Here is a 27729-nt window from a genome sequence, read left to right as displayed (position 1 = left end):
CGCCGCCCTCTTAAGACTATAATGGAATGTGTTAACATATTCTGGGATAAATATTAGCTTAAAATGATGTGTTAAGACAAACATGGAGCAGAGAGGTGATTCAGAGGACAAATGTGTTTATTTCATAAGCACTGAACGTTATTTGAGCGGATGGCGCTCTACGGAGTGGACATCAAAGTGAGAGAGAGTAACTGGAAGAGGTTCACGATGAGAGATCACACCTACAATAAACAAATCACACAGCCAACTGTAATTGCACACATAAGTAATGACTAGCAACAGTGTTTTCACACTCATCATTCTAAGTGTGACTGTTATCATTTATAAATCAAGCGCTTAAAGGATTGCAGACGCTGCAGATTTGAGTGCATTTAGGCCGGAAATGCAAGGAACCCAACTGGGAGGCTCTCAGAGAGGTGCAAACAGTAATAATTGTACCAACAGATCCATTAAATGAGAGTATGTGCAGAGAGAAAGCATTAAACTAAAGTGTAATGATCACAGAACAGACTTGAGCATGAACATTCATCTCGGTTCAGTGAAATTCAGAGAAAACAGTGAGAGATTACGGGTTTGTTGAGAATAGCGTGTTACTCATACTTTTTTGCAGTATGCACAAACACTCAGATGACCTACTAGATGTGCAGTACACAACCAGAGCACAGTGAGTGAGATACCACAATGCACTGCACTCGACCTGACCTTCCATTTGCAGTATGGCAATAGAATTGGACACGATATAAACCATTAAGATCTGCTTCACTCATACGGTGTAATTAAAAGAGCCTTTCCCGTTAGGCTTTTGCAGTAATAGCTACAAATAATAAATAGCACAAATAAATACTGGTACTTCAGGCACTGTATATGCTAGGCTTAGCGATATGTTTAGTTAGCAGGGTATGCTAAATTACCAGGTGAATAGGCTGAAGGTAATGTGTAGACCAACCCACTTAGCATGTATTTATTTATTCTGTAATTATATTACATTATATTTATTAAATATAATGCAATTTTGGCTGTTCCTAAAGAATATTTATTTCAATAAATAACGGTTCACAAAATTCACAGTTCGGTTCGATACGACACAGCGCTGTAATGGTTCGGTATGTTTTCGATACGGGGAGGCGGGGCAATTGGTAACAATCGCAATGTTGGAAATATTTCTGTTTTAAACCATGAAGGCGAGCCAATGGATATCACACAAGCACGCGTTTCAGGGCTCCAAACTGCGACTAAAATGGTCGCATTTGCGACCAAAAATATTAATTTGCGAGTGAAGTTTTTGCTGAGGTCGCCACTGGCGACTATATATAATTTGCATGAAAGGACTTTTTTCCCGATTGTTTTGCGCTCACATCTTTTGTTATGTTCACGTATTAAACTTACATAAGACGATGCGCATCAAAGTTTGGAAAAGAGTTTCAAACAGTCCTCGTCTCTGCCGCACACAGTCTGCTGAACGCAGTGAGAGAGACCTGAAAGGGCCTGTTTACACCTGCTCACTTCATGCATTTTCTCTGATCGGATATCTATATGATTTGTTAAAACGTTTCCCCATTTACACTTGGCCACATAAATGTGTCTTCGCAAAACGGATATAAATCCGTTCTTCAATTCCCGCTTCATATGCAAATATAACGGAGTTCACGTCAATGAAAGCAATGGATAATTTTATTAATTATCAGCTAATTTCAATATCACAGACCGCGATAAGAGAGCGCGCGGCATCAGCACTGGAAAGATAGGCTAGTCTCGCTACTTTTAATGAAGAAGATTGTGTGTTGAGCGCCTGCGACTTACTTTCAGGTTCATTCAGTTTGCGCGTCGCTTGCTGAAGAAATACTCCGCGACTCATCCGCGGTGATGCTTGTTGCATTCTGTCATATCTGACTATAACATGCCATATAGCCTATAAAACGCTCTCACACGTCTATTATTTTAATATTATGGGAGGAGTAAAATTACCATATGTGGTTTCAACAACCAGATGCATTTACACTTGTCCGGTTTCGCCCAGACCACCTCCTAAGTACTTCGAGCGATTGGATTTATATCCGTCTCGAATGCGTTTCGGACAGCTTTGTGCTGTCTTACTTTTTAATAAACAAAGTATCAGCTTTAAAATGCTACGAAATTCAAATGATGCGGTTTGGGTGCTCTTTAATGCGGACCACAAGCGCACACTTTGGGTAATATACCCAAAACTCTTTAGCGCCTCAGTTAAAGCAGTAAGTGAACCCATTATATATTTCGATTTACTACTATAGTATGAAATGAACATGATCAAAAGGTAGGCAATAAGAAAGCCTATACTGGCTTACTGAACTTACTGAAATGTTTTATGTAAAAGCTCATTCAGTGTTTCAAACTGAGGAAATGTATAAAGCTTGTAAACATTGCATTGTAATACATTTACCTCAGAATAACCACTCAGTGTCCATAAACTCATCAGTCAGCTAGAAAAATAACTATAAAGAGGAGCGTTTTGCTATATTTATGCGCTGTTGCATATTAATATTTTTACTTATTGTGTTGTACATGATTCAACTCCTCCTATAAAATTGCATTTTACTAATGAAGAAAAACAGACTGAATGTGTGAAAGACCTGACAACATTTATAGGATGCACTGCACTCAGTTGCCAAGTGATGCTTATGGTCCATGATATTGGTACAGATTCTGTGTAACGAACAATTCTTTGTGACTGTATATTTCAAGTTGTAAAAGACATTTAATTCACACTTTAAGTGAACCTTAGTCCCCCGGTCGACCTGATCATCTACAAGATGGATTAAAATGCTGATAAAGCCTAGAAAAGATAAGACATAAACACATGACAAAATGATTGAAATGTTAAAATAGGGGGGAAAAATAAAATGATAATAATAAAATAAACCACTTTTATTCTGTGGCACCTAAAAAAATTATTTGGCGCCTAAGTTTTTCTTTTACAGGAGCCAATGGCTCCTTACTCGATTTTTTTGTCTGGAGCCCTGGCGTTTGCACCAGGGTTTGCACATGTGATGTGAAGATTTATGCAGGTGAACGTCTTAATCTCAGTCAAGCAGAAAGTGAAAGTAAAAACAGAATGATGGAGCTTTCGGCATCTGATGCCGCATATACTCTCAGAGACGAATCTACTTCAACAAGCTGATAACGGTATAGCCTATAGCCGTTTTCATTTATTTCCTTAATATTTCTCTTGTGGCCCGTACTTAGCTATTAAAAAAAAAAAAAAAAAGAAAAAAAAAAAAAAAAGAAACATTTAGTGTTAAACAGGTTGTTTTGAAAGTCGTTGCTTGAAATAAAAGCTTTTATTTCATAGATTTTTTTTTTATTGATGACTGCAGTGTTAATATTTTAATTATAGGACTATAATTCATTGTAGGTAGCCGTAGCCTATAGCCTAATAGACCTGTTTTTCAAAGACCTTTTTAAAAAACATTTTAATTGAGGAGTAAATAGCCTAATCTTATCCTCACAGCGTAGCAGTTATGCGGTAATAATTGCGGGACAAGTTTATTGTACTTTTAATTTAATAATAAAAGTAACTTCATAATAGGGGTGTGCGATATTGAAAAAAAAAAAAAAAAAAAAAAAAAAAGTATAAATATTTTGGGGGATTTTTTTGACAACGATAATTAGACGATATTTTGCCGAGTGTGTGCTGATATCGGTCTACCGTGGACAGCTGCAGTTTTAGACATTCTTCATATTCTGTGTGGTCAGTTCACATCAGTTATATAAATTAACCTTTTCATATAAATTTAAATTCATTTTACCTTTTATGGGCAATTATACCTTTAATAAAGCCATTTTTTCTAAAAGTGTGCATCTTTTGAATCACATTGTTACATTTAATCAGTCAATTAGAATAATAAGACATTTAGGCTGTTACCAAATCAATGAAACCAGCATCAACAAAATGAATCTTTGCAGAAGTTGCATCTGAAGTGGCATTTAGATGTATTTACACACTGTTTAATGCAGCTCAGAGGGACATGGAGTGCTTTAACCTGCAGTTACAAATGCATAATGGTTTTATATTTTAAACAAAACATTGAATACTGGTATTTGAAATTATTTTAAAATGAAAAGATACTTTGAATGTGAAATTAAAAATCGCCAGTAGGTGGTAGCAAGTCACTGTCAACAAGTGAGTCATTGCGACTGAACCGAATCATTTGAATGGTTGATTCATTCAGGAACAAAACATCGCAAAACAGTACTGTAGCTGTTTGGAATTATGACAATATGGTGTCTAAAACATAAGTCTCTTAATATATTATTTATTGACCTGTTGTATAAAATCAATATCACATTTGTAATCATGCTTATTTCTGAAAAAAAAAAAAAAAAAAAAAAAAAAGGCATTCTTTATGTGATTTTAACCATATGAAATGATATACAGTGCCCTCCAAAAGTATTGGAACAGTAAAGACAAAATTGCTTTGTTGGCTGTTGAGTCAAGACATTTACAAATATGATTAAAAGATGAATATGAGACAAAACTACAGAATGTCCCATTTTATCTTTGGGTGATTCAACACAGAGATGTTTTACCAGCTAAGAAGTTCTGCACTTTTAGAGTTTCAGCCTTCTATCTGATGTGAGCATAAGTATTGGGACAGTTGCCTCACAGGTCTTTCTAAGTGATCAGCTGTGTCCTGTTGCATTAATTCTTCAGATATTAAAAGCAGGGAATGTATCGTATCAGTTATATCCATTACTTCTGCATTCTGAATCTTGCATTCGATGATGACACACACAAACAAGGATGAAGACGAGGGAGCTGACTTTGAGAGAAAAGCAAGCAATGTGGATGCTAAAAGAAAAGAGGAAGTCAGTTAGAGCTCTAGCAAAAACAAAGGGCATGGAGAAATCAAGAGTTTGGAAACCACCAGCAACCGACAACGACCTGATCGGCTGAGAAAACAACAGTAGTTGATGACACACAAATCATAAAAGTTGTGAAAATTAATCCTAAAAGACGTGTCTGTAAAATCACCAACAACTTCCAGAAAGCTGGGGTGATGCTCTGACAATCTACTGTCCTCAGGAGACTTTGACACAGAATTACAGATGCTACACAGCAAGATGCAAACCTCTGACCAGCACCAAAAATAGAAAGGCAAGATTAGAGTTTGCAAAAAAGCACAAAGGTGAGCCAGAAGAGTTTTGGAACTGTGTTTATGGACCGATGAGACAAAGATGAACCTTTATCTAAATGATGGGAAAGCAAAAATGTGGAGAAAAAAAGGGAACTGCAAACGATCCCAAGCATACAGTCTCATCTGTAAAGCATGATGGAGGTGGTGTCATGGCATGGGTATGCATGACTGCCTCTGGAACAGGCCTTCTCAACTTTACTGATGATTTAATGTATGATGACAGTAGCAGAATGAATTTGGAAGAGTACAAAACCATCTTGCCTACCAATGTTCAAGAAAATGCCACTAGATTCATTGGGAAGTGCTTCATATTGCATCAGAATATGATGTCTATGGATCACAGACTCACTGCTGTGATTGTGCGCAAGGGATCTGCAACTAAATAATAGCTTTTAATCTTTTATATCTGCCTTATGTTCAACTGTCCCAATACTTATGCTCACATCAATGAGTGGGATGAACTCTAAAAGTGCTGTTCTTTTTATTTGGTAAAACATGTATGTGTTGAAACGGCTAATAATAAAATGTGACATTCTGTAGTTTTGTCTCATATTCATCTTTTAATCATATTTGTAAATGTCTTGACTCCACAGCCAACAGACCAATTTTGTCTTTACTGTTCCAATACTTATGGAGGGCACTAATATATATATATATATATATATATATATATATATATATATATATATATATATATATATATATATATATATATATATATATATATATATATATATATACACAGACACATATATATACACACACAATGCACACGCACCCTTGTCTAGACTTCCTCACGTAATGTAAGCGAGCACTCGTAGGTGTTCTGTTTGGTTTTTGCAAAATACTCGATAATGTCAAATTGCACATCATTAAAACAACAATTACGATATTATCGCAGACGATATATATCGCACACCCCTACTTCATAATAATAATAGGCCTAGTAAAAATCAGAATGCAACAGGCCTACATTAATTGGATATGCAAAATCCTCTTAATATTGCCAATAATTGATGTTTTTGACAATATCTCTGGCTATCGTTGATACAAGATCATCGTCTTTCGATGCACCCCAGTAAAGGGGGGGGGGGGAAAGAGAGAGAGAGAGATATTATATAATAAATACAAAATATACAATTATACATTAAATACAGATGTGTGTGTGGGGGAAATTGGTGCTTATTAGGAACATGGAAAATGCAAATCTATTAATTACATATAAATAAATAAATATAATATATATGACATTTTATATTTAAAATTTAATTTTAATAGCATTAATATTATTTAAAAAAAATGAGAAAATAATACATACACATACATATACATATACATATACATATACATATATATATATATATAAAAGAAAAAAATAGAAAAAAAAAAAAAAAAAAAAACAGTATGTAGTAGTATAACAAACTACTATTCCAGAACACACGGTCTTCTCTTTAGGAACAGTCAAAATGCCAGAAGGTTTTGCCTTTCCTTTGGATTAATCACATGCTTTGGCACAAAGATGAGCAACAATCTTGACAGCAAATCCAAGCTTTGGGTCCTTGGACTTAATGTGACCCACTAACAAGTTGCCTGAGGACGGGATTCTACTCTGGCACAAGATTTCAAACACTTGTTTCCTGTGCAGATAGATATCGTGGTCCATGCTAAGAGAGATTTAACATGTTAAACAAGTAACAGACCATGTGTTCTTTAGAAATATTGCTTATAGAAGTTGTCTGAACATCTACACTAAACCACTTAAAAGTAGTGAGTAGTAGAGTCTTAATTTGTCAAAGAGCAATTTAAAACACAAAAATACATATCAAAGCAGTATTTGGGATGTAGTAAAAGGTGATCAATGTAAAATGCAATCTTGAGGCGTTTAAAAGCACATTAAGCAGAATGCATAAGGTTTGGGATCACACAAGTGATGATAAAGGAAAAGCTTTACCAATTTTTTAATTGTACAGACACCCAATAACAAGGTTTTAAAGAACTCCAAGGCAAACCGTTGGAAGGTTAACACTAAAAATACTATGAATAGTTGAAATACTTGAAATAGCGTGAGTGGTGTTTCCTTTCCCCCGAGGGGGAAGAACGGAAACACACGCCTGAAACCCAAGATGACAAAAAATTATGGATGTTGAAAAGAAAAGCAAATAAATGGGGACAGATCCAATGGCAATCAAAGCAAGGCATCTGAAGCGTCTTTTATGCATCTCACCCATAAATTCAAGATGAACCAAGAAGCCTCAAATCAGATCTCCTGAATCAGACAATCAACAGGAAATCCACAAACCTTCGCTCTTGTTTACAGTAAACCAATGTGACAAACAGCTCAGAGGAGGAACTCTGACTGTTAAAGGACATTTTGCATAATATTCATCATGTTTTGCATTTAGAATAACAATCAGTTGTGTGCAATGTGGTTGAATGGCTGACAAAGCCAGGAAATCTGCTGCTCCGTGCCAAGATGAATCGAGTCATTCCCTAATCAGTTCAGTAATCAAAGACAAACAAGACATGTGGTTATATATACACATGAGCTTCACCTGTTTACCCTCCACATTGGCTTCATTCATGACCTGGTGAGTGATTGCTGCCCCAGAGGAAAGCAGCAGCAGACTACACCAGGTTAAGGGCCGTTTTCAGCTCTCGGCATCGTCTTAGTGCTACTTAATCAGGGTTGATGACTCTTTAAGACTCTCTTTTCATTACTGCTCGCAGCAGTCGTCCATCAAAACAGCATGCAGGACAGCATTCTGTGGGCCCCTGCTAGCTAACACAGGACTAACCGCATCACAACTCTCCTGCAAACAGATGGGCAGTGCTCGGTTTCAGAGCCACGGTGTTTCTTTAACTGACCTGCATCGATATGGGGCAGACTGAGGCTCATTTATCCACTCTATAGGTCAATAAATGCTCCATGAGGTTCGGACGGCTGACAGTGACAGCTTGGTCTTCGTCCATGTGGATGAGTTTACAAACCTACCCAGCCAAGCGGCAAAAAACAGCCTGTTTTCTGTAAAACACCTTTCATTTGATCATACACAAGAGAGTTAAAGCACCGGTCCATGCTGGCCACAGGCCCCCAACATCCCTCTCCAACCAGACTGACATGCATCCAAACACAAGGTGACACTGACGGGGGTGACCTTCAAAGAGACTGATTCTGGAACAACAGGTCCAGACAGCACTACATCAACCAGCCTCTGAGTACAAACGTATTTGTGTTGCTGTCATTTCTCTGTAGCGGCAGAAAAGCGGAAGAAGGTGTCCGTACAGTGCAGCACTTCATCAATATTATTATGCTGGTGACACATGCCAGAACTAGAAAAAATCTGCCAGCTCATGTAGGTTGCTTTCTAATTGGAGGCTGTTATTCATTGAGGCATTATGGGCTCAAAGATTTTCGAATACAGCAATAACGAAGACGATTACAACAGTCAAAAGAAAGCCAAGGATGCAGCTTTTGTCAATTATGCCTCAAAGCTATGGAACACACTTTCAATAGATATTAAGGAAGATGCTATATTTTTAAGCTAAAAACTTATTATTTATAGTTATATGTATTGTTAGCTTTTATTATTATTATTTTGTTTTAATTTCCATTTTTGTTACCACTATGTATATTCATTTTAATTATCATTAAAAGTGGGTTAAGGCAGTTGCTCCCTAAATATTTTTTTTAAATAAAACTAAAACATATTACATTTTAATTTTAGCATTTAACTAGCAAATTATTTTTCTGTTTAATTCTATGACAGGTTTTAATTTCCATTTTTTGCTATGCATTTTATGTATATAAATTTTTTCTTTATTATCATTAAATAAAATAATCTTTTATTGTCATTAAATAGTTAACTAAATATAACTTATGTTATATTAACTATGGTATTTTATTTATCTTGTGTCATGTAGAAATCAGCCACTTAAAAAGCTAATTAAGATATGTGCTAGAAATATTTTGGAAAATTATGAGCAAGTAAATGGGATGAGGGAATTTTGGTGAAATATTTTTAAACAACAGTCTAAAACATCAAAAACAAGATCATGTAGCCTAAATAAGTCAATGTTTGATAAGTATGGGTTTTTCAATGACTAATGAGAATACTGACCAAAAGAGCAGGTCAAGATGCACATGCAATTTAATGAAATAAAATACACAGAAGTGCAAAGTGTGAAAAAGCTGTTGGTAAATTTGTGGCAAAGAGGTACCTATTTTGTTTATCGGTCATGCATGCACAGATTTCAGTTATTTTTTTCCCCATATATCACTAAAAATACCCTTAAAAATGCCTACAGACTAATTCTGCGAGCAATGCACATTCCTCTGGAATTATTCTAGTCCTGCTTCGAAGCCAATTACTTCCAACACAGAAGTCAAAGGGCAAGTGCTTTCCCTAATTCTCTTAAATAAGCAATCAATGGAAACCACCACTTCAATTTAGGTTGATGAACGCCAGTTTACTAAAGCACCGAAATTATGCATGCTACAACAGTGTAAGGCTATTTAGGAGAGGAAAGCAAAGTTAAAGACTCCTAAACCATCTGTCACAACCTAGTGATGATATTCCACAAACCAACCGCCTCAACATGCACCCTCGCCTCCAACATGCCTTTCTGAATCAGACCGGCAACTGTCAAACACACTCCTCCATCTGACCAGAACTGAGTCTTTAAGGAGACTTCTCATTCAAGTTTTGATGAGTCGGACTGGATCACTCACTCTTCCCCATTCCATCAGTATAACTTGCACCAAACGTGGTTTCACCTGCTGGGAAATCTATGTGAGCTGGAAGGATCATTATGGTCTTTTTATGCCAAAAATAGATTCAAGTACAGCCTTACCCCTAGATAACACGAATCCAATACTACATATTTACAACTATAACGTAACTTATATAACACCCCGTCATGTTTTGAATGAATGACGTTACGCTGTCATCATCACAAGATGCCAATGCCAACGTAAAATACGTCATTGACAATGTTTCCTCTCTAAAATGCATTTAATTAAATATTACCTTTTATAATATTTTTTAATAGTATATGTTAAACAAAACTGCTCAAAATGAACATACAACTTAATTAAACCCATATTGTATAAGCCCCTGCGGTAATTCAGATTATTAGAAAGCACAACACGACTGAATAAAACACAAGACTCCCTCAGGATAAGACAATTATTCAGGCAAGCCATAAATAAGTTAAAATAATGAAATTAAACATTGATTGCAGCCAGACTGCTGACTAATCCACAGTAATAAACACGCTAGCCAGGTTAGCTAACGTTAGTTAGCTGGCTTTAAAGACCGGCCATTGTACAGGAATGCGAGAATCATTCCTTTTCATTTTTATTCCTTCATTTTAACTTTTCTGTTGTCCGTTCGCGTTTATCATTAAACAATCTTTCGGTTTTCATTCAGACAGCCCTAACAACCCAAGCAGGGTTTCTCACACAGACTGTCCGGCGCGAATTAACTCACACAAAACGGCCTAAATCTACTTATTCTGTCCCATTATGATGCATTTCCCACTTTACGAAGATATAACCGAGTGGGACAGGACAATATCCGGGATGGCTTTCTTACCCGTGGAGTTGAGATCCGCGTGTGCTTGTGTAAATGAGTGTGTTGCTCGTGTAATCTTAACAGCAGTATATTATCCCAAAGCGGCCGCGCTCTCCCAATAGTCCTCGGCCATGATCCTCTACTCCTGCTGCTGCTGTTTGTCCAGTCTCCAATGCTGCTGGAGCGGCTCCTCTTGACCCCGCATGTCTTACCACTGTCCCTTCTCTCCTATAATTGCTAAAACGTTACAGCAGCTGTTCCTTTCCTCGCCAAATCCGGTGTTCTGAAATATTCGGTGTCTGAGATGATTTTCGATGACGCTGGGCGGAGCTGACATGAATATTCATATAAGCTCCGCCCAGTTTCGAGCTTCCTGTTTCGCCTTAAAGCGCCACTGAAATTTCAGTGCACTTTAAACACTTTAAATACGACATTCCGGACAAATAAAATGTACACCAAACTTGGCCTGTTTATGCAGTCCCAGTGGTACCAGCCGTTGCAAGAGTCACATGCAATCTAAACAATATGAGATATGAATTAATATGGTAGTGCAACTTTAAAATACACTGTAGTGTTTATATATAATAATAATAATCTAACATACCCAAGTTGCTACCTTGTCTGGTGTGTGGGGATATTGTTCTCCACAAGCCAGGCACAGGTTATCCAGGTGACATTATATTCTTTATCACATGTAATACATCATCCCTTTTTTATATAATGATTAATTCAAAAGGCATCAGGTCTTCACGCATCTGTGCATGAGCTTAAATAAATTATCTTTCCTTCCTGAGGATATATTACCTGGCAAGACATTGAATTTAACTTTCAATCTTAAAGGAAAACAAACTCTTGTGCCTAAATTAACAGTAGCCTGAATACCTGCTGAACTTCATCACACTTTGAAGCATTTCTTAATCTGAAAAGAGTCAATATTTTCAGTGGCGCTTTAACGCGAAACAGGAAACTCATGAATATTCATGTAAACTCCGCACAGCGTCATCATCTCAGACACCGAATATTTCAGAACACCTGTCTGGAGTGGATCATGGAAGCGACAGAGCAGCTGCGAATAGATTCAGGAGTCACTCATTGGATAGGTTGGGGATCATGTCATAATGTCATTAAGCTAATTCTCGTGTAATTAACACGTTTTTATGATATATATCTATGTTTTATTATGATATATTCCTAATTAGGTTGATTCTGTAGATTATGCATCCCTGCAGTCATGAAATTTGGATACGAAGTGAAACCGTCCACCCCTAATAAATTAAACTGGCTCATAGTGGGCTGACCCGAATTCCGTTCAATCAAGTCAGACTGTACCATTCAGATGGAATGCGCAGGGGAGAGGCAGTGGGAGTGCAGTGTCTAATGCAGAATGCTGTGAGCCACTGTATGTCATGCTGAGCTGTTAAATATTTTTGACATATTATTTATGTAAGAAATTACGTTCAATTGCATTTGTTTGTAATAGGATCAGATTTATCATTAAAAAGGCTTCTCAATGTAGATATAAGTTGTTCCACCCTAGCTTAAGTAATAAGTGCATCTGTAAGTGTATCATTCTATCAGAATGGGGTGTATACTGAAATTCAGAGTTTATTATCTATCTATAGTATCTCACAGAAGTGAGTACACCCCTTACATTTTTGTAAATATTTTATTATATCTTTTCATGTGACAACACTGAAGAAATGACACTTGGCTACAATGTAAAGTAGTGAGTGTACTGCTTGTATAACAGTGTAAATATGCTGTCCCCTCAAAATAATTCAACACACAGCCATTAATGTCTAAACCGCTGGCCATAAAAGTGAGTGCACCCCTAAGGAAAAATGTCCAAATAATTGGCTTTGCTTGACAGTATTCTCAAGCTTGCAATGAAATTCAAATGTAAATATTCTAATATTTTGAGACACTGGATTTTTGACTTTCATGAGCTGTGAGCTCTAATCATCAAAATTAAAAAAAATTTAAACTTTTGAAAAGTTTTACTTTTCATGTAATGAATCTAGAATATATTAAAGTTTCACTTTTTGAAATAAGTTACAAAAATAACTTTTTCATACATTTTATATGAATATATATATATATATATATATATAAATTCCCATATGTAAGTCTATGCTTGTTCTCTGATTTAAAAAAAAAAACTAAAACTAAAATAAAATAAAAACTGTTTACTTTTAAATTTATTAAAAATATTTTTTATAATAATAACATTTTGGAATAAAGCCTTCATACCCTGTAAATTAAATTTCAGTTTATCTTGTAATGTCTACTTTGAGCACATGAAACCTTATTAGAGCATTATGTTTTGGATATCCAGGCCGATTCATAATTGCAGTGACAGCATTGATTTATATGATAATTAAACAGGATGGGTTAGGAGGGCTGGGGGAAACCTAACCTGAAGAGAGAGAGAAAGAGAGAGTGTGTGTGTGTGTGTGTGTGTGTGTGTGCACCTGGTATTCATCACGTCCTGGGGACCAAATGTCCCCACAAGGATAGTAATACCAGTAAATCTTAATCTTGTGGGGACATTTTTTGGTCCCCATGAGGAAACAAGCTTATAAATCATACAGCATAAAGTTTTTTGAAAATCTAAAAATGCAGCATGTTTCCTGTGAGGGCTAAGTTTAGGTGTAGGGTTGGTGTAGGGCAATAGCACATACAGATTGTACAGTATAAAAACCATTACGCCTATGGGATGTCCCCATAAAACATGGAAACCCAACATGTGTGTGTGTGTGTGTGTGTGTGTGTGATGGAAAGAACTGGAGTCCCACAGTGAGTCACCGCTCTGGCATGCATCAGAGCCCCCAGCAGTTACTTTAGTCCTGGAAACCCACTGTATGGGGGTTGCGTCAATGTGCCTTGGGTGCAAATGAACAATTCTGTTATTCCTTTAACAGTTCCCAACATTTTACTTCACCAGGGAAGAAACTGAATGCTGGGAATTATCCAGAGGTTAGTATTTTTGGCATACATGACTTGACCTTAAAATTAAAACCACTGGATGTGGGTCCTGAAAATGAAAAATTCAAGTTTGCATACACACAATGCAGCATAATTAAGCATATACTGTAAAGTTACACCTTTTTCAACAAGTATTCATACATTTGCACCAAGCGTGTTGTTTTTCAATGGCCTTTAACTATGTGTAACACTCGGGCAGTCATGCATGTTCGACCTTGTCTTGATTAAGAGAGCACTTCTGAAAGTGTCTCTTTCGGCCACCAGTAGCCACCGTTCGGCCAGGTCAGGTGTCTTTCAACACGCCATGTTTATTACATGATGATGACCACATATGATTGCGCTTTAATTAGAAATAAGAATGTTATTAAATGTCTCATTTATACTGGTGAACAATAATGCAGATAAAAGGAGTTAAGTGGCTGATGTAAACCTAAATGGCAAACCCATTGACGCATGCCGTAATGTTCTGCATTCATTAGTACATTTGCATTTCAAGTGCTTAACATGTTGAGACGACACTATTATGCTGCAGGTTCACAGAACCACAGAGTGCTGGCGCTCACCTGTGTATGTCTGGAAGCATCATTATGTTTGTGTGTGTGGATGATTTAGATTGGGAATGACATGTACTAAGGAGAATACATTTGGGATCTGTAACCTCTCTCCTCCTTTCTACTTCTCTTTCTCTCTGTTTTCTCATAAGCCTCATGTAGAGCTCATGCAATATGTTTGTATGAGTCTTGTTTTACCACTAATATAGAAAATGAACATGAATTTCTCATGTGTATATATTTTTATGTGGTTTTAGAACAATGTGCACCACTCTTAAACAAGAGTAAAACAAATCATATCAATAATATATATTATTGATATGATTTTTTTTTACTCTTATTTAGATAATTAAATTATAGAAGAAAAATATAATATAATATGGTCAATATCAATTATATATATATATAATTTAGTTAATTTTGAGATGTGCTAAAGATCATATTTAATATTGTTATTGAATTTAAACTTAAGTGAATGTTAAATGATAGACAGCAATTTAAATAAAAAATAAAAAAATAGGAAAAGGCCATGCACGATTAAAATATCCAATAACAGTCAATATCAATAAATTAAAACGTTTCCAATATTAGCTGTTTTAGACTTATTTTTCTTTTTTTAATTAGAAAAAATATGTAATTCTGTAATATTTTGTCTAAATATTTAAAAATATAAACAAACAGTTATGTGCATATATACATTTATTTTCTAAAATATTTATATATAATAAATAAAATACTAGTGTTATTAAATATATTTATAATTATGTATATATATATTTTTAACGTTAAGAAATTGAAACCTAGGTAGTTTTTTTTTTTGTATGGTTACATTTATTTTCATAATCTATATCATATGTATATCTTCATAATGCATTATGTGCATTCATAAAATGTATATATATTTAGTATTGCATTATTATTTTTTTCTTCACTATTATGTTTTTTGCAGAAGACATGCCAAAATATATGCTTTATACTCCCTATGCTGGAAAATGGTGATGCTGAGGCCCCTCTTGTGTCATTATCCATGTGTCAGTGTGTGCACGGGGAGGGTAGGAGGAGGAGAAATGGGGAAAACCAGAAGGCAGAGAGGGAGGCAGGAAGGGGTGTAAGAAAGCGTGAGAAGATTAGAACATGATTGGCTAAAGGAGGATTAAAACTCAGCCCAGTTGGCCGAGGTTCAGCTCATTCTCCTGCCGTCTGGAAGTGCGTGTCTGAGTATTAACGAAGGGAAGCCTGTATGTTACACACGTGTGTGTGCTTGCATTTCTCTCACTCGTGCTCTCTCTCTCTCATGACCTGTGGTTGTACATCACTTTCAACACATATCAAGGCAGAACAGGTTATAAAGAGCAAACAGAAGAGGGAGGGGAGAGAGACAGAGGTAGAGAGAGAGAGAGAGAGAGGCCAGCGAGAAAGACATTGTAAGAGAAAGGCATAAAGGCATTGGAGTAAAAGAGAAAGGGAAGCTCGTCTCTGTGTGTGTGTGTGTGAGTGTGTGTGTGTGTGTGTTTGTGAAGACAGCTGCAAAAGGAAGTAAGATTATGGAAATGTTGTTTGGCACAATATTGCAACAGATTGTTCTTTGTTTGGCTTATGAAATTCAAGGAAATGCATGCATATGTGTTATGTATTATGTGAGAATCCTTTCTTGCCGTAACACTTTGTGTTGATGTAACTTTCTGCATGATCCAGCTCTGCATTCACATCAACCAATATTGCTCACACTTCAATATTTATTCATAAGCGAGATGGTGATTGAAATTCGCACATCCCGCACACATCATGTTTATTCGCTGCCTTCGTGTTAACAGCACACTTCAATTTACTAAAGTCTAGCTGCAATCTATAATTAAGCAGGAGACTTAAATATTCATGTGGCCTAGTAATCAGAACTCAGTCTTGCTTAAAGTCCTGAGGTCTCTGGCAGGCCACGCGGTCGATATCAGCATGTGTGGAGGAGCCGACAGAAGCTGTAAAACTGGCCTCTTAAGAGAGATGCTTCTGTCTTTCAGTCTGTCTGGTTCTTTTTGGGGTTTTATTTTCAGCAGCAGGTTTGAATGGTGATACCATCTTTAATTAAAGCACGCTCTGACAGCGCACAGGCCGCTACTGTCACCGCTGCGTCTCTCTGTGTTACTCCAGTGGATCGTGTCTGGGGTTCTTTATGAGCGGCCCATTGTGTCTGCACAGAAAACTGGAGCAGAAGTCCTTATTCGGAGCTTTACTAATAGGAATGTGTTAGGATCAGTGTCATTTTGGCAGCACTGTAATAACTGTATTGCACTTGCTCAGCTGAACTCTTGAAAAGAAGATTTCTTGGAAGGTCCTTTGAAAAGAAAGGTTCTTTAAAGAAGGGATAGTTTGTCCAAAAATGAATATTCTGTCATTTATTCACCCTGTATGAATGTCTTTCTTCTGTGGAGAACGAAAGAAGATATTTTTAAAAATGTTTTTTTTTTAGAAATAAATTCATATACAGGATTGGAACAACATGAGGGTGATAAATGATGACAGTGTTTTCATTTTGGGGTGAACTATTACTTTAAGAAACATTTTTGTTTATTTATTTTTTAGATTAAAAAGTTCTTGGTATTAAATTATACACTACCATTCAAAAGTCAGTAAGATTTAAAAAAATGTAATTCAGCAAGGATGCTTTAAATTGATCAAATGCGACAAAGACATTTATGATAAAAATAAATATAATTTCTAAATAAAAAAAATCTTAACATTGATAATAAGCAATGTTTCTTGAGCTGCAAATCAGCATATTAGAATGATTTCTGAAGGATCGTGTGACACTGAAGACTGGTAATGTAAAGTATGCATCAAGTAATGATGCTGAAATATCAGCTTTGCATCACAGGAATAAATTACATTTGACAAATTACAAATTCTATTGTGACATTATTTCTGTCACAATCAAGGGCTTTTTTCATTACAGTCATGTGAAAGAATCTCATTCTAACCATTATGCAAATATAAATAAATAAATAGCATCACTGTAATAATAATAATAATAATATACATCATAGTAGTATTTGTTGTATTGCCTTGTTCAGACAGGTTGATTCCCATTGCTGCTTTAAGTTAATGCAAATATAACTAGAATAATGAGAATGCAAATATAAAGCATCTGAACCAGTGTTATTTTAGTAGCATTCATAAACGATTATAGTTTTATTAAAATTTTCAGTTTTTATATATAAAATTTTCATTGAAGTTGAATTCATTTTTATTTCAGTTTGAGTTATTTTAGTACATCAAGTTCAACTAACTTAAAATGAGAAATAGCTGAAATAAAAAAATTTTTATATTAATTTTATTTTATTTCATTTGACGTTTGTTTTCTTAAGTAGCAATAATGCTTTTTTAAATGTTTTTACAATTAAACTATACTACCCCTGATCCAATTTAGAAAATGTAACTGAAAATAAACAAACACATACATACACATAAAAATATGCTTAATTGTCATGAAAATACTGATTTAAATGAAAATAAATGAATTATACTAAAATACGCTTCATTTTCTTTCAGCAATATATTATTTCTTACTCTGGATTTAGGAGTGAAATATAAATAAGACATGTTTTAACATGCTTTGTGAGATTTACCCTTTGACCTTCGCTTGTTTTTTCCCCTGATGTCATATCTGTTTTTGTGTAATTCTTTCTAACACTGCTTTGTAGTCTCACCCTCTGTGAATTGCGAAGCTGTTAATGTCTTCTTCTTTTTGCTGACCTTAATCATTTAGTCTCTCTCTGTCTTTCACAGCATGCTGTGGAGTTTGTTGGCAGTGACGGTGGTTTCAGCAGCTGTCCTGTACGTCCTCTATCGCTGGCTCATCCCTGCAGCTGTGCAGAACAGAGGCTGGCTCGCACTCCTCTGGCACGATGTCATCCTTGAGCGGCTCCTTAACATGACGGGATCATCACGACCTCAGGTGACCCTCACTGTCATTCATACATACAGTACATCACTCACATATGCAGAGATGAGCTGTTGATGTTCAAAGAAGAGAGAGTCACTTATGACAAAACTTCCATGCTCATAGTGTTTCACACATGGTACCATAAGGCTATGTAGGCTACCATCAAAATGCTGTGTTTTGGTGAATCAACAAAGCCTGTAAAGAACATGTCATGGTTATATGATATATATCTGATTCTGTGTTGATATGAATGATATTTATACATCTAAAGGTTTGGTTATTATAGAGCATTCATCTAATCCCTTACACTCTCAATTTCAGTTGTTACCTTCAAGGAAATTATTTATTATAATTTTAGACAACCTCGGGTCTTTTATATTGCTCTTATGTATATTTGTTTTTGTTGTTTTTATGTGTTGTATTGATATCACTGTTTGTGGTGTATGGTAAAACCAAAGACAAATTTGCACTATAAAAGTAACCATCTATATCTCTTTAAAATAAAATTTAAAAATGTTTCACATTTTTTAAATATAACTTAAATATTATCAATGTATTTATTATTAAACAATTTTATTTAATATTAAAAATAAATATATATTTTTCATTAAGAAAATGAAACCTAGTTTTATATTTATTATACAAAGCGACCGTGTAGAATAATACAAGCAAGAACAGGGAGGACTATAAGAAATAGTGAACGCATCAAAAGTTGTTTTTTTTGTTTGTTTTTCTGTCCATCCATCCATTTATTTATTTATTTATTTTTGCATTGACATTATTTTAATTACAATTAATAACATTTTCCATTACATATATATTATAAATATATTTATTATTAAAAATATATTATTTATTTATTATTAAAAATCACATTTTCCATTACAATGGCCCTCTCTCTCTATACATTATGTGTGTGTTTAATTTAAAAAAACACTCTAAATATCATAATATAATTTCTTTAAAAAACAAAATTCTTTATAATGATTTAATTTTGTACAAAATTACAAAATAATATTACGCTACATGCATAGAGTAATCATTCAGTATCATTGTATATATTAAGATACCACAGTATTACCGTCTAACATCTGTACCACGGTACAGGCAAAGTAAAATTTTTAAGGGACCCATGATTAAACAGAATTTTTCAATAGCAGAATCCCTATAGAATGGCTTTTGAAAGCAAGAGTAATTAATGGCCTCATGTTATGTGTCTTTATTTTTTGACTACTGTTCTCCGGCTTTGCTCAGAACATGGCTCATGGCTGATTTCTGTGAATGCAGCTCATGCTGAAAGCCGTTCAGAAGAACGCCACAAAAGGAGACCCTCAGAGTGTCATCTCAGCCATCGATTATTACTGCCGGCACAAAGAATGGGCCATGAACGTGGGCGATGAAAAAGGTAGCAACCTGTTTTCCATTCCCTTGCCTCCTTCTCTGATCCCTTACTAATTTTCTCACCATTAGCTTGATATTTTTTTGCTTTTATTATGCTCTTTTCCGCTCTTGAGTAAATGGCTTTAGGGCTGCTCAAAGCCGGCTGTTCTGGATGAGAAGTGATGGCAGTCTCCTGTCTACTGGGTCAATATGCTCTCTGCATGGCTGCACACATGCACACTAGTTGCATGTACGCACAATGTGCAGCCAATGCATCCCACACAATCAACAGCAGCAATTAGGTGCACTGATGCATTATGGGACTGAGGATGGATTCATTTCAGAAGTGTTCCCTGAATGATGTTTTATACAATATACAAAGTGATCCTATTTTGGTTATTGATAGTTGACAGACATTGGTGGAACATGTCTATAATTTAAATTTGAGGGGAACTGACTTAATATATCCACTAAAAATTGAGCAAAAACACTGTATAACAAAATAATAATAATAATAATAATTAAAAAAAAAAATCTTAGTACAAACATTAAATTTGCTTGAGAGGCTAAATTACTTTCTACATTAAGCACTATATTTTATTTTATTTTTAATTATTTTAGTACATCAATTTAAAGTAAAAGAAAAAGAGAAATGTTGCTTTGGCAATTAATATAAATAAAATATGTTAAGTTTTTTACATTTTACTTCAGTTTAGGTTTTATTTCATCTCAATAACATAACACTGAAAAATATCTTGCAATGGGTTAAGAAAAATAAACTTAATTCAACAGGAAAACAAGAATATTTTTCTTATTCAACACTGAAAAAAACAAAACAGGCATGGAAGCCATTTTTAAGAAATTGAAACCACAAAGAAATGGCAAGAGACACATGAAACGTGATATTTCAAAGTCTGAAACAGTATTTTTCTTGTAAAACATACTTCAATAAACTTTTTTTCTTTTGTACAGTTTAATTATTTATTTTTTACAGTGCATTGGCATATATTTTTCTTGTTTCCAAAAACAAGACTTTATATCTTGCCATTTTGTATATATGGGTATATATGGTGAGTAGTTTTGCTTCTCAAGTAAATATATCTTGATTTAAGAATGTTTCGACATTTGCAGTGGTAAACAAGAAAAATATTGTTTTTAAATATGTTTAGTGCCACTATATGATACCAAACAGTGAACATCAGTATAATATTCTTCCTATTAGCAGCTCAATTTCATGTGTGACAACAGGCACTGATGAATTAATGATGGCGCGGAGCTGCTAACGAGGCAGACAGGCTCTAATGATATTTCAACTATGTCATTAGCCACCTCATTGATTAGTTTCCTCAGAAATCCTCTGGTTTGTGTTCTGTGTGTCTCTCTGAAGGGCTCATACTGGATTCGGTGTTGACGGAGGTAAACTCCAGCACGGCTCTGGAGCTCAGCACATACTGCGGCTACTCCACCGTTCGGATCGCTCGACTGCTGTCCCCTGGCTCCAAACTTCAACCGCCCACGCCGGCCTTCAGGACAAGGTGAGAAAAAGAACTGGTAGGGAAAGGCTTTGCTTGAAACCTTTTTCACTCAGAAACTGCACTGAATAAAATGTGATTTTTTTTAACCCCAAAATGTCTGAGAAAACGTTAAGATGATAAAGTTATGGCTTATAATCTGGGTCATTTGTCACATTTGACATGGAAGTGTTCAAGACATCAAGTCATGAACATTGAATTAAATGCAAATCTTTTAAGTAGAAAGACTGAAATGCTATTTTCATGTAAAATATACTCCTCCAATAATATTTATTAAAAATATTATTGGAGGTCAGTATTACTGGTCAGTACCTGGATGGGAGACCTCTGGTGAAAAACTAGGTTGCTGTTGGAAGAGTTGTTAGTGAGGCCAGCAGGGGGTGCTCAACCTGTGGTCTGTGTGGGTCCTAACACCCCAGTATAGTGACGGGGACACTATACTGTAAAAAGCACCGTCTTTCAGATGAGACGTTAAACCGAGGTCCTGACTCTCTGTGGTAATTAAAAATCCCATGGCACTTCTCGTAAAGTGTAGGGGTGTAACCCCGGTGTCCTGGCCAAATTCCCTCTACTGGCCCTTGTCTATCATGGCCTCCTAATAATCCCCATACACTTGATTGGCTCTATCACTCTCTCCTCTCCACCTGTAGCTGGTGTGTGGTGAGCGCACTGGCGCCGTTGTGCTGTGGCTGCCGTCGCATCATCCAAGTGGATGCTGCACACTGGTGGTGGTTGAGGAGAGACCCCCCCACATGATTGTAAAGCGCTTTGGGTGTACGGCAATACACAATAAAGCGCTATATAAATGCATCATTCATTCATTCATTCATTCATAAAAACTTTAAAAATAACTTTTAAAACACTGATATTTGGAATAAAATAGCCATGCACTGCTTACTGCCTACTATGCATAGTATGTATACTATATACAATGCAAAATGCAACATTTAAATAAAGTGTCAATTTATAATATACTACATTGTTGCCACATTACCGCACTCTGTTGCATGTTTAATTCAGCAAATTATATCAAATTATCATCTAATTTCCATCAAATGTCTGAGAAAAAGTTAAGATGATAAGGGTTATGGCTAATAATCTGATTCATTTGTCACATTTGACATGGTTCAAGTCATGCATTGCCATTTGAATTGTCAGTATTGCTTTTAAATGTACTTTTACCCCATTTTTTAAGTATATATAGCTTATTAAAAAAACAGTTCTTTATGAAGGCACGTATAACATTTTGTAATGCTAAACTAAGTGATTATCTTGATACAAGTGACATCTTAAAACAACTGTATGTTTGTTTTTACCTTTAATTTAAGTTTCTAAGTCATCCTGATGGCACACTGACTTCTAATAAGATGAATGGCTTGTTGTTTTGTTTTGCGAAAAAGCAGCAGGGCCTAAAAAGACGGATTGCTTCACGGCAGCAACAAATGCACGTTTAAAGCGATCCAATGTAATTACAACAGTTTTAAATTTACGACAGTCTTTACTATAGGGGGCTTCAAAGTCGCAAAAATACACAAAACTATATACAGTTGCTTGGGACTATATATCTATTTTAAAGGTAACAACGCTTTCTTTGTAATGTTTTTTTTTTTTTTTAAGGTTTACGGTAGTGGAGGGACCCTTCGGGGATTTAATCCCCAAATAAAGGAACGATTTGGAATAAAATCCTTTGATTTTGTGTTTTTGGATCACTGGAAAGATTGTTAGGTACCAGATACTAAACTTCTCGAGGTAAGAAGCCCAAAGTACACTATTATTTTTATTAAAGTCTCTTTAAAAATCTTGTTTTTCCTAAGCAAAGAATGTCACAGGGGTCCTTTCAAGTTTTTCAGTATTGTTTTTCCAGTACAAATATCTAAACATTTAACTTTTACTTGAGAAGCAAAATATATTTAGTCCTGTTTTCTAAAAATTATCAAAATTGAGTTTTTGCATAAAACACGTAATGTCCGGCTATGGGGTAATAAAATATATATTTTCTTGTTTTACTAATTTTTCAGGCAACAAGACTTAAGTAATCTTTATTCTCAAATAAACATCTTGTTTTTAGAATATTGACATATTTTTGCTGGGACACAAGACAAAAATACTGAGTAAGAAAACATTTTTTGCTTATATTGATATTGTATCAATGAAATAAAAGTTGAGATTCAAAACATGACCATTTGTATACAAGGACTATTTTATTAATATGAAAATAGCATTAATTCATTTGAATCCCAAAAACTCATCCAATGACAGTGTCTAGGTTCAAAAGGTGACTAAAAGTAATTAAATAATTACTTTTGGAAATTTTTCAAACAGGCATGGGATAGAATTAGAGAACAATTTAATGAATAAACAATGCATAATACTTTCAGAAGACGTGAAGCCTCTTTTCATGGGAAATTAGAGCACTGTTTTTACAATGGTATCACTTTCATGTGAGTTATACAGTGGTTTTACTCTGAAAGTCTGAAACAGTCAATCAGAACAATCTATATGGGGTTTATATCTGGTCTGTGTCAAAAACTGAGTATAAGTTGTAGAACATTTGTTTAAAGATTGCATGTTGAACAGCATGTATACAAATAGAGAAAAATGAATGATTCACCAAAACTTGAATGTAAACTCATTCTCAGAATATCACTCCTGAGCCCTTCCGCTACTGAAGATCTTGGCCAGGAGGGAAACGTTCGATTGAGCTTTGTCCTGGATGGTTTTGCTCTTCTCTTGTGCCTTCTGGAGGTTCTTCTTGGACAAGCCTTTGTTCTTAAACCGTTTCAGGTGGATCTCTTCTTCTGTAGGTCGCTGTTTGTAGTCCCACGTCTTCTCCTCTATGGCCTCTCCCTTCTTCTCCTTCTTCTTCCTTAGGTTTTCCAGCCTCTGGCTCTTTTCCACACTAGCCAGGTAGAAGTTGGTCTCCTTCTTCGCCTGGGAGATTTCTGTTCTCATACGCTGATGATACACTGTCTGCTCGTAAGCCAATCGTTCGCTGAGATGGCACCACTGGAACCTGTGCAGATACTTAATGAAAAAGAGAGAAAAGTAACTATACAGCTTCATATATGATGAATTTTACATTGTATAAGGGAGGTACTTTAAAAAAAAAAAAAAAAAAAAAAAAAAAAGTAAGAGTCTGGGGTTAGTAAGATTTTTAAATGTTTTTGAAAGAAGTCTCTTATGCTCACCAAGGCTGCATTTATTTGATAAAATACAGTAAAATAATATTACAATCTAAAATAAATATTTTCTATTTCAATGTATTTTAAAATGTAATTTATTTCTAGGATGCAAAGCTGAATTGTCAGCATCATTACTCCAGTCTTCAGTGCCAAATGATCCTTCAGAAATTATTCTAATATTAATCCTTGTTGAATAAAAGTATTAGTTTCTTTAAAAAAAAAAAAAAAAATATATATATATATATATATATATATATATATACACACACACTCACAGGCCACTTTATTAGGTACACCTTGCTAGTATCGGGTTGGACCCCCTTTTGCCTTCAGAACTGCTTTAATTCTCCGTGGCATAGATTCAACAAGGTGTTGGAAACATTCCTCAGAGATTTTGGTCCATATTATATATGATAGCATCACGCAGTTGCTGCAGATTTGTCGGCTGCACATCCATGATGTGAATCTCCCGTTCCACCACATCCCAAAGGTGCTCTATTGGATTGAGATCTGGTGACTGTGGAGGCCATTTGAGTAAAGTTAACTCATTGTCATGTTCAAGAAATCAGTCTGAGATGATTTGAGCTTTGTGACATGGTGCATTATCCTGCTGGAAGTAGCCATCAGAAGATGGGTACACTGTAGTCATAAAGGGATGGACATGGTCAGCAACAATACTCAGGTAGGCTGTGGCGTTTAAACGATGCTCAATTGGTACGAAGGGGCCCAAAGTGTGCTAAGAAAATATCCCCCACACCATTACACCACCACCACCAGCCTGAACCGTTGAGACAAAGCAGGATGGATCCATGCTTTAATGTTCTTTACGCCAACTGCCGCTCACTGGATATTTTCTCTTTTTCGGACCATTCTCTGTAAACCCTAGAGATGGTTGTGCATGAAAATCCCAGTAGATCAGCAGTTTTTGAAATACTCAGACCAGCCCGTCTGGCACCAACAACCATTCCACGTTCAAAGTCACTTAAATCCCCTTTCTTCCCCATTCTGATGCTCGGTTTGAACTTCAGCAAGTCGTCTTCACCACATCTAGATGCCTAAATGCATTGAGTTGCTGCCATGTGATTGGCTGATTAGCAATTTGTGTTACCAAGCAATTGAACAGGTGTACCTAATAAAGTGGCCGGTGAGTGTATATCTGTATTATGTACCTTTATGGACCACAGGTCACTGATGAAGCGGCTCTTCTTCTTGTTGGCCATGGATGTGTTGTGCAGACTAGCTGCGACTCTCTTAGCAATGCGCTTGTCTCTGAACTCCACCCAGCCCTCCGTGAAACTGGATGACTTGCATCCAGCTTTCTTTTTCTTTCTTTTCACACAATGATCTAGAAAAGAGTCACAAATGTTTATGAAACGTTTCTCAAACATGAATCTTCAGCATCATTCCTCCAGTCTTCAGTGTCACATGATTCAGAAATCATTCTAATATGCTGATTTGGTGCTCAGTTGTTGTTATCAATTATCAGCGAAGCTTTTTATTATTATCAGTGTTGCAGAACAGTTTTTGCTGCTTATTTTTCTGTGGAAACTGTCAAACTTTGCATCATGGTTTCCACAGAAACATTAGCAGCACAACTCTTTTACACCTTGGTAATGAAAATTCAACTTTACATATTATATTTATCATATAAATAACGATTTTGATTTTTAAAATTTGCCATTAATAAGTGTGGTAGTGTAAGACAGTATACATGCATGTTTTGTAGTCAGACAGTAATAGACATGTTTAATATAATATTGTCAAGTACTGTAGCTTTACCTTCAGGCTGTAGGAAGATCCTCCCGATCTCTCCGTACACACTCAGCATAGTCCGCATGTGTTTCGGTCTCATTCTCGGAGGAATGTGTCCCAAATACACGATACCTGGAATACATTTCTTGCCCTTTGGTTTCTCAGGCTCATCTTCTTCATTTATATCCAGGTCAAGCGCTTCACCATCATCATCTTCACAGTTCCTCTCTCGATCAGCATCTTTCTCCTCTTCCTCTTTAGAGTCATTTACCTCTTCTTCATCGACCATGGGTTGTGTTTCTAAGGCTGCTGTAACTTCATTCTTCTCCGGAAGAGCCATAATTAGATGTGACAGCTATTACAGACTAAAATGAGAGAGACGGCATATTAGAAATCTTGTGAAATATAATATAACAACCCGTCAGTACCTGCAAAACACTTTTATTTGATGCGATTCTTACTTCGAAAGAGTAACCAGTATATTTCCATGTAAAATATTGTCTTTATCCATAAAGATATGTGTCCATTCCGAGATGTTTTTGGAAAAATTACAGGGATAAATCTACTCCTTCAAAACACGTGGCACGGAAAGCGGATCTGACGTCAAAATGAAGCGTCAAGAGAAGACAGCCTGAACGCTCTTAAAGAGACAGAACACCCATAAAGAGACAGAATACGCTTAAAGAGACAGAACACTTTTTACAACGCGTCCTCTGGTATCCAATGTATTATATTATATAATTCATGTTATTTTATGCTTAATGGACCAGGTATTCTTAGGATAACATTATATAATATTCTAACCCTATCTGAATGTAATATTTATAATTATTAATACAGGACACTGTTATTGTAGCCTTCATACTAAACAGCAGAGGGCGACAAAAGATAGTTAATATTTGAGCCCAGGTAATTTGAACGGCCTCACATTTAAGACAGTACCTTGTTACAATCTGCAATTTGTTAAATCATAGCTTTTAAGAATAAACTGCAATATTTTATGCTGTACTTAGACATGCTCTTAATGTGTTGTAATGTATTGCAACACAACTGTAACATATTACATTTCTTTAATTAGTTCAAGACTAGCTTGATGTTGGCTTTGAGAAGAAAAAGGTTTGAAGTTTCTGCTCTTAAAGCTTGAAGGTTTTGAAGGTGACCATGCAAAACTGTAACTGTGGGTTTGGATCAATTGAAACAATATCTATGAAATATAATGCATTTAATGGTATTATTACTGATGGAAAATGTAATTGTTTCCAATAGCAAAAAAAAAAAGAAAGAAAGTTCAGTTTGTAAAGAAAAATGTCACAATTGCCTGAGGTTTTCTCTATTAATTAGTCTTTTAGCCACTGCAAACTTCAAACCAATCATCAAAAATTCATTACTGCATAGCTGGCATAAATAAAGACCTGTTAATTAATGGCTCGATGAAAACAGAGGGGCGTTCAGAAGCATACAAAGAGAGTAAAGACGCACCCGTCCACCATTATCCCCAAGAGTGTGTTCCTCCTTGCAGGCATGCTCTGCTGAATGCATGGCCATGTCCCTGTCACATGTGGGTTCCTGCATTATTGAAGAGGATGACTTGGGTTTACAGAGAGCTCTGCAGCAGTTCTGGCTCTGGCACATCTGTCTATTCAAATTTAACCCCAAACACCAGGGC

The 27729-nt window shown here is 35.7% G+C and overlaps 2 protein-coding genes and 1 pseudogene across 7 annotated transcripts in view; 1 reads left to right on the top strand and 2 right to left on the bottom strand.

Moving 5' to 3' along the window:
- LOC306849688 (cyclin-dependent kinase 16-like) overlaps positions 1-11070 on the bottom strand; it is a 34253-nt gene extending 23183 nt beyond the window's left edge. The window contains exon 1 of one of the 5 annotated variants that reach the window (XM_079384918.1): positions 10766-11070. The gene's annotated coding sequence lies outside the window, so the exon portion shown is untranslated. Of the gene's footprint in view, positions 1-1386; positions 1473-1800; positions 1900-10765 lie in introns of those variants that run through there. The other 4 variants (XM_079384915.1, XM_079384919.1, XM_079384917.1 and 1 more) reach the window with 4 other exon arrangements.
- Positions 151-23675, top strand: LOC306849130 (catechol O-methyltransferase A-like; annotated as a pseudogene). Its single transcript has 6 exons — positions 151-200; positions 18061-18229; positions 19505-19622; positions 20985-21148; positions 22758-22878; positions 23601-23675. The product of its transcript is annotated as a catechol O-methyltransferase A-like (transcript).
- Positions 23145-26681, bottom strand: LOC306849293 (activator of basal transcription 1-like). Its single transcript, XM_079384223.1, has 4 exons — positions 26525-26681; positions 26091-26428; positions 25481-25656; positions 23145-24153 (listed from the first exon to the last, which is right to left on the bottom strand). Exons 2-4 carry the CDS (start codon positions 26401-26403, stop codon positions 23773-23775), a joined length of 870 nt encoding a protein of 289 aa, XP_079240349.1. The 5' UTR covers positions 26404-26428; positions 26525-26681; the 3' UTR covers positions 23145-23772.
- Positions 26682-27729: the final 1048 nt, after the last annotated feature.

This window comes from Barbus barbus (assembly GCF_936440315.1).
Source record: "Barbus barbus genome assembly, chromosome: 29".
NCBI lineage: Eukaryota > Metazoa > Chordata > Actinopteri > Cypriniformes > Cyprinidae > Barbus > Barbus barbus.
Note: the sequence above shows the minus strand (reverse complement) of the source record. Positions and strands in the feature narration are given on the sequence as shown.

Excerpts from the sequence above, each read along its gene's own strand:
- LOC306849293 (XM_079384223.1), bottom strand. The coding sequence starts at position 26,403 with ATGGCTCTTCCGGAGAAGAATGAAGTTACAGCAGCCTTAGAAACACAA. Across the intron at positions 25,657-26,090 it reads GATCTTCCTACAGCCTGAAG|ATCATTGTGTGAAAAGAAAG; the intron begins GTAAAGCTACAG and ends ACTCTTTTCTAG. Across the intron at positions 24,154-25,480 it reads GTGACCTGTGGTCCATAAAG|TATCTGCACAGGTTCCAGTG; the intron begins GTACATAATACA and ends TTTTTCATTAAG.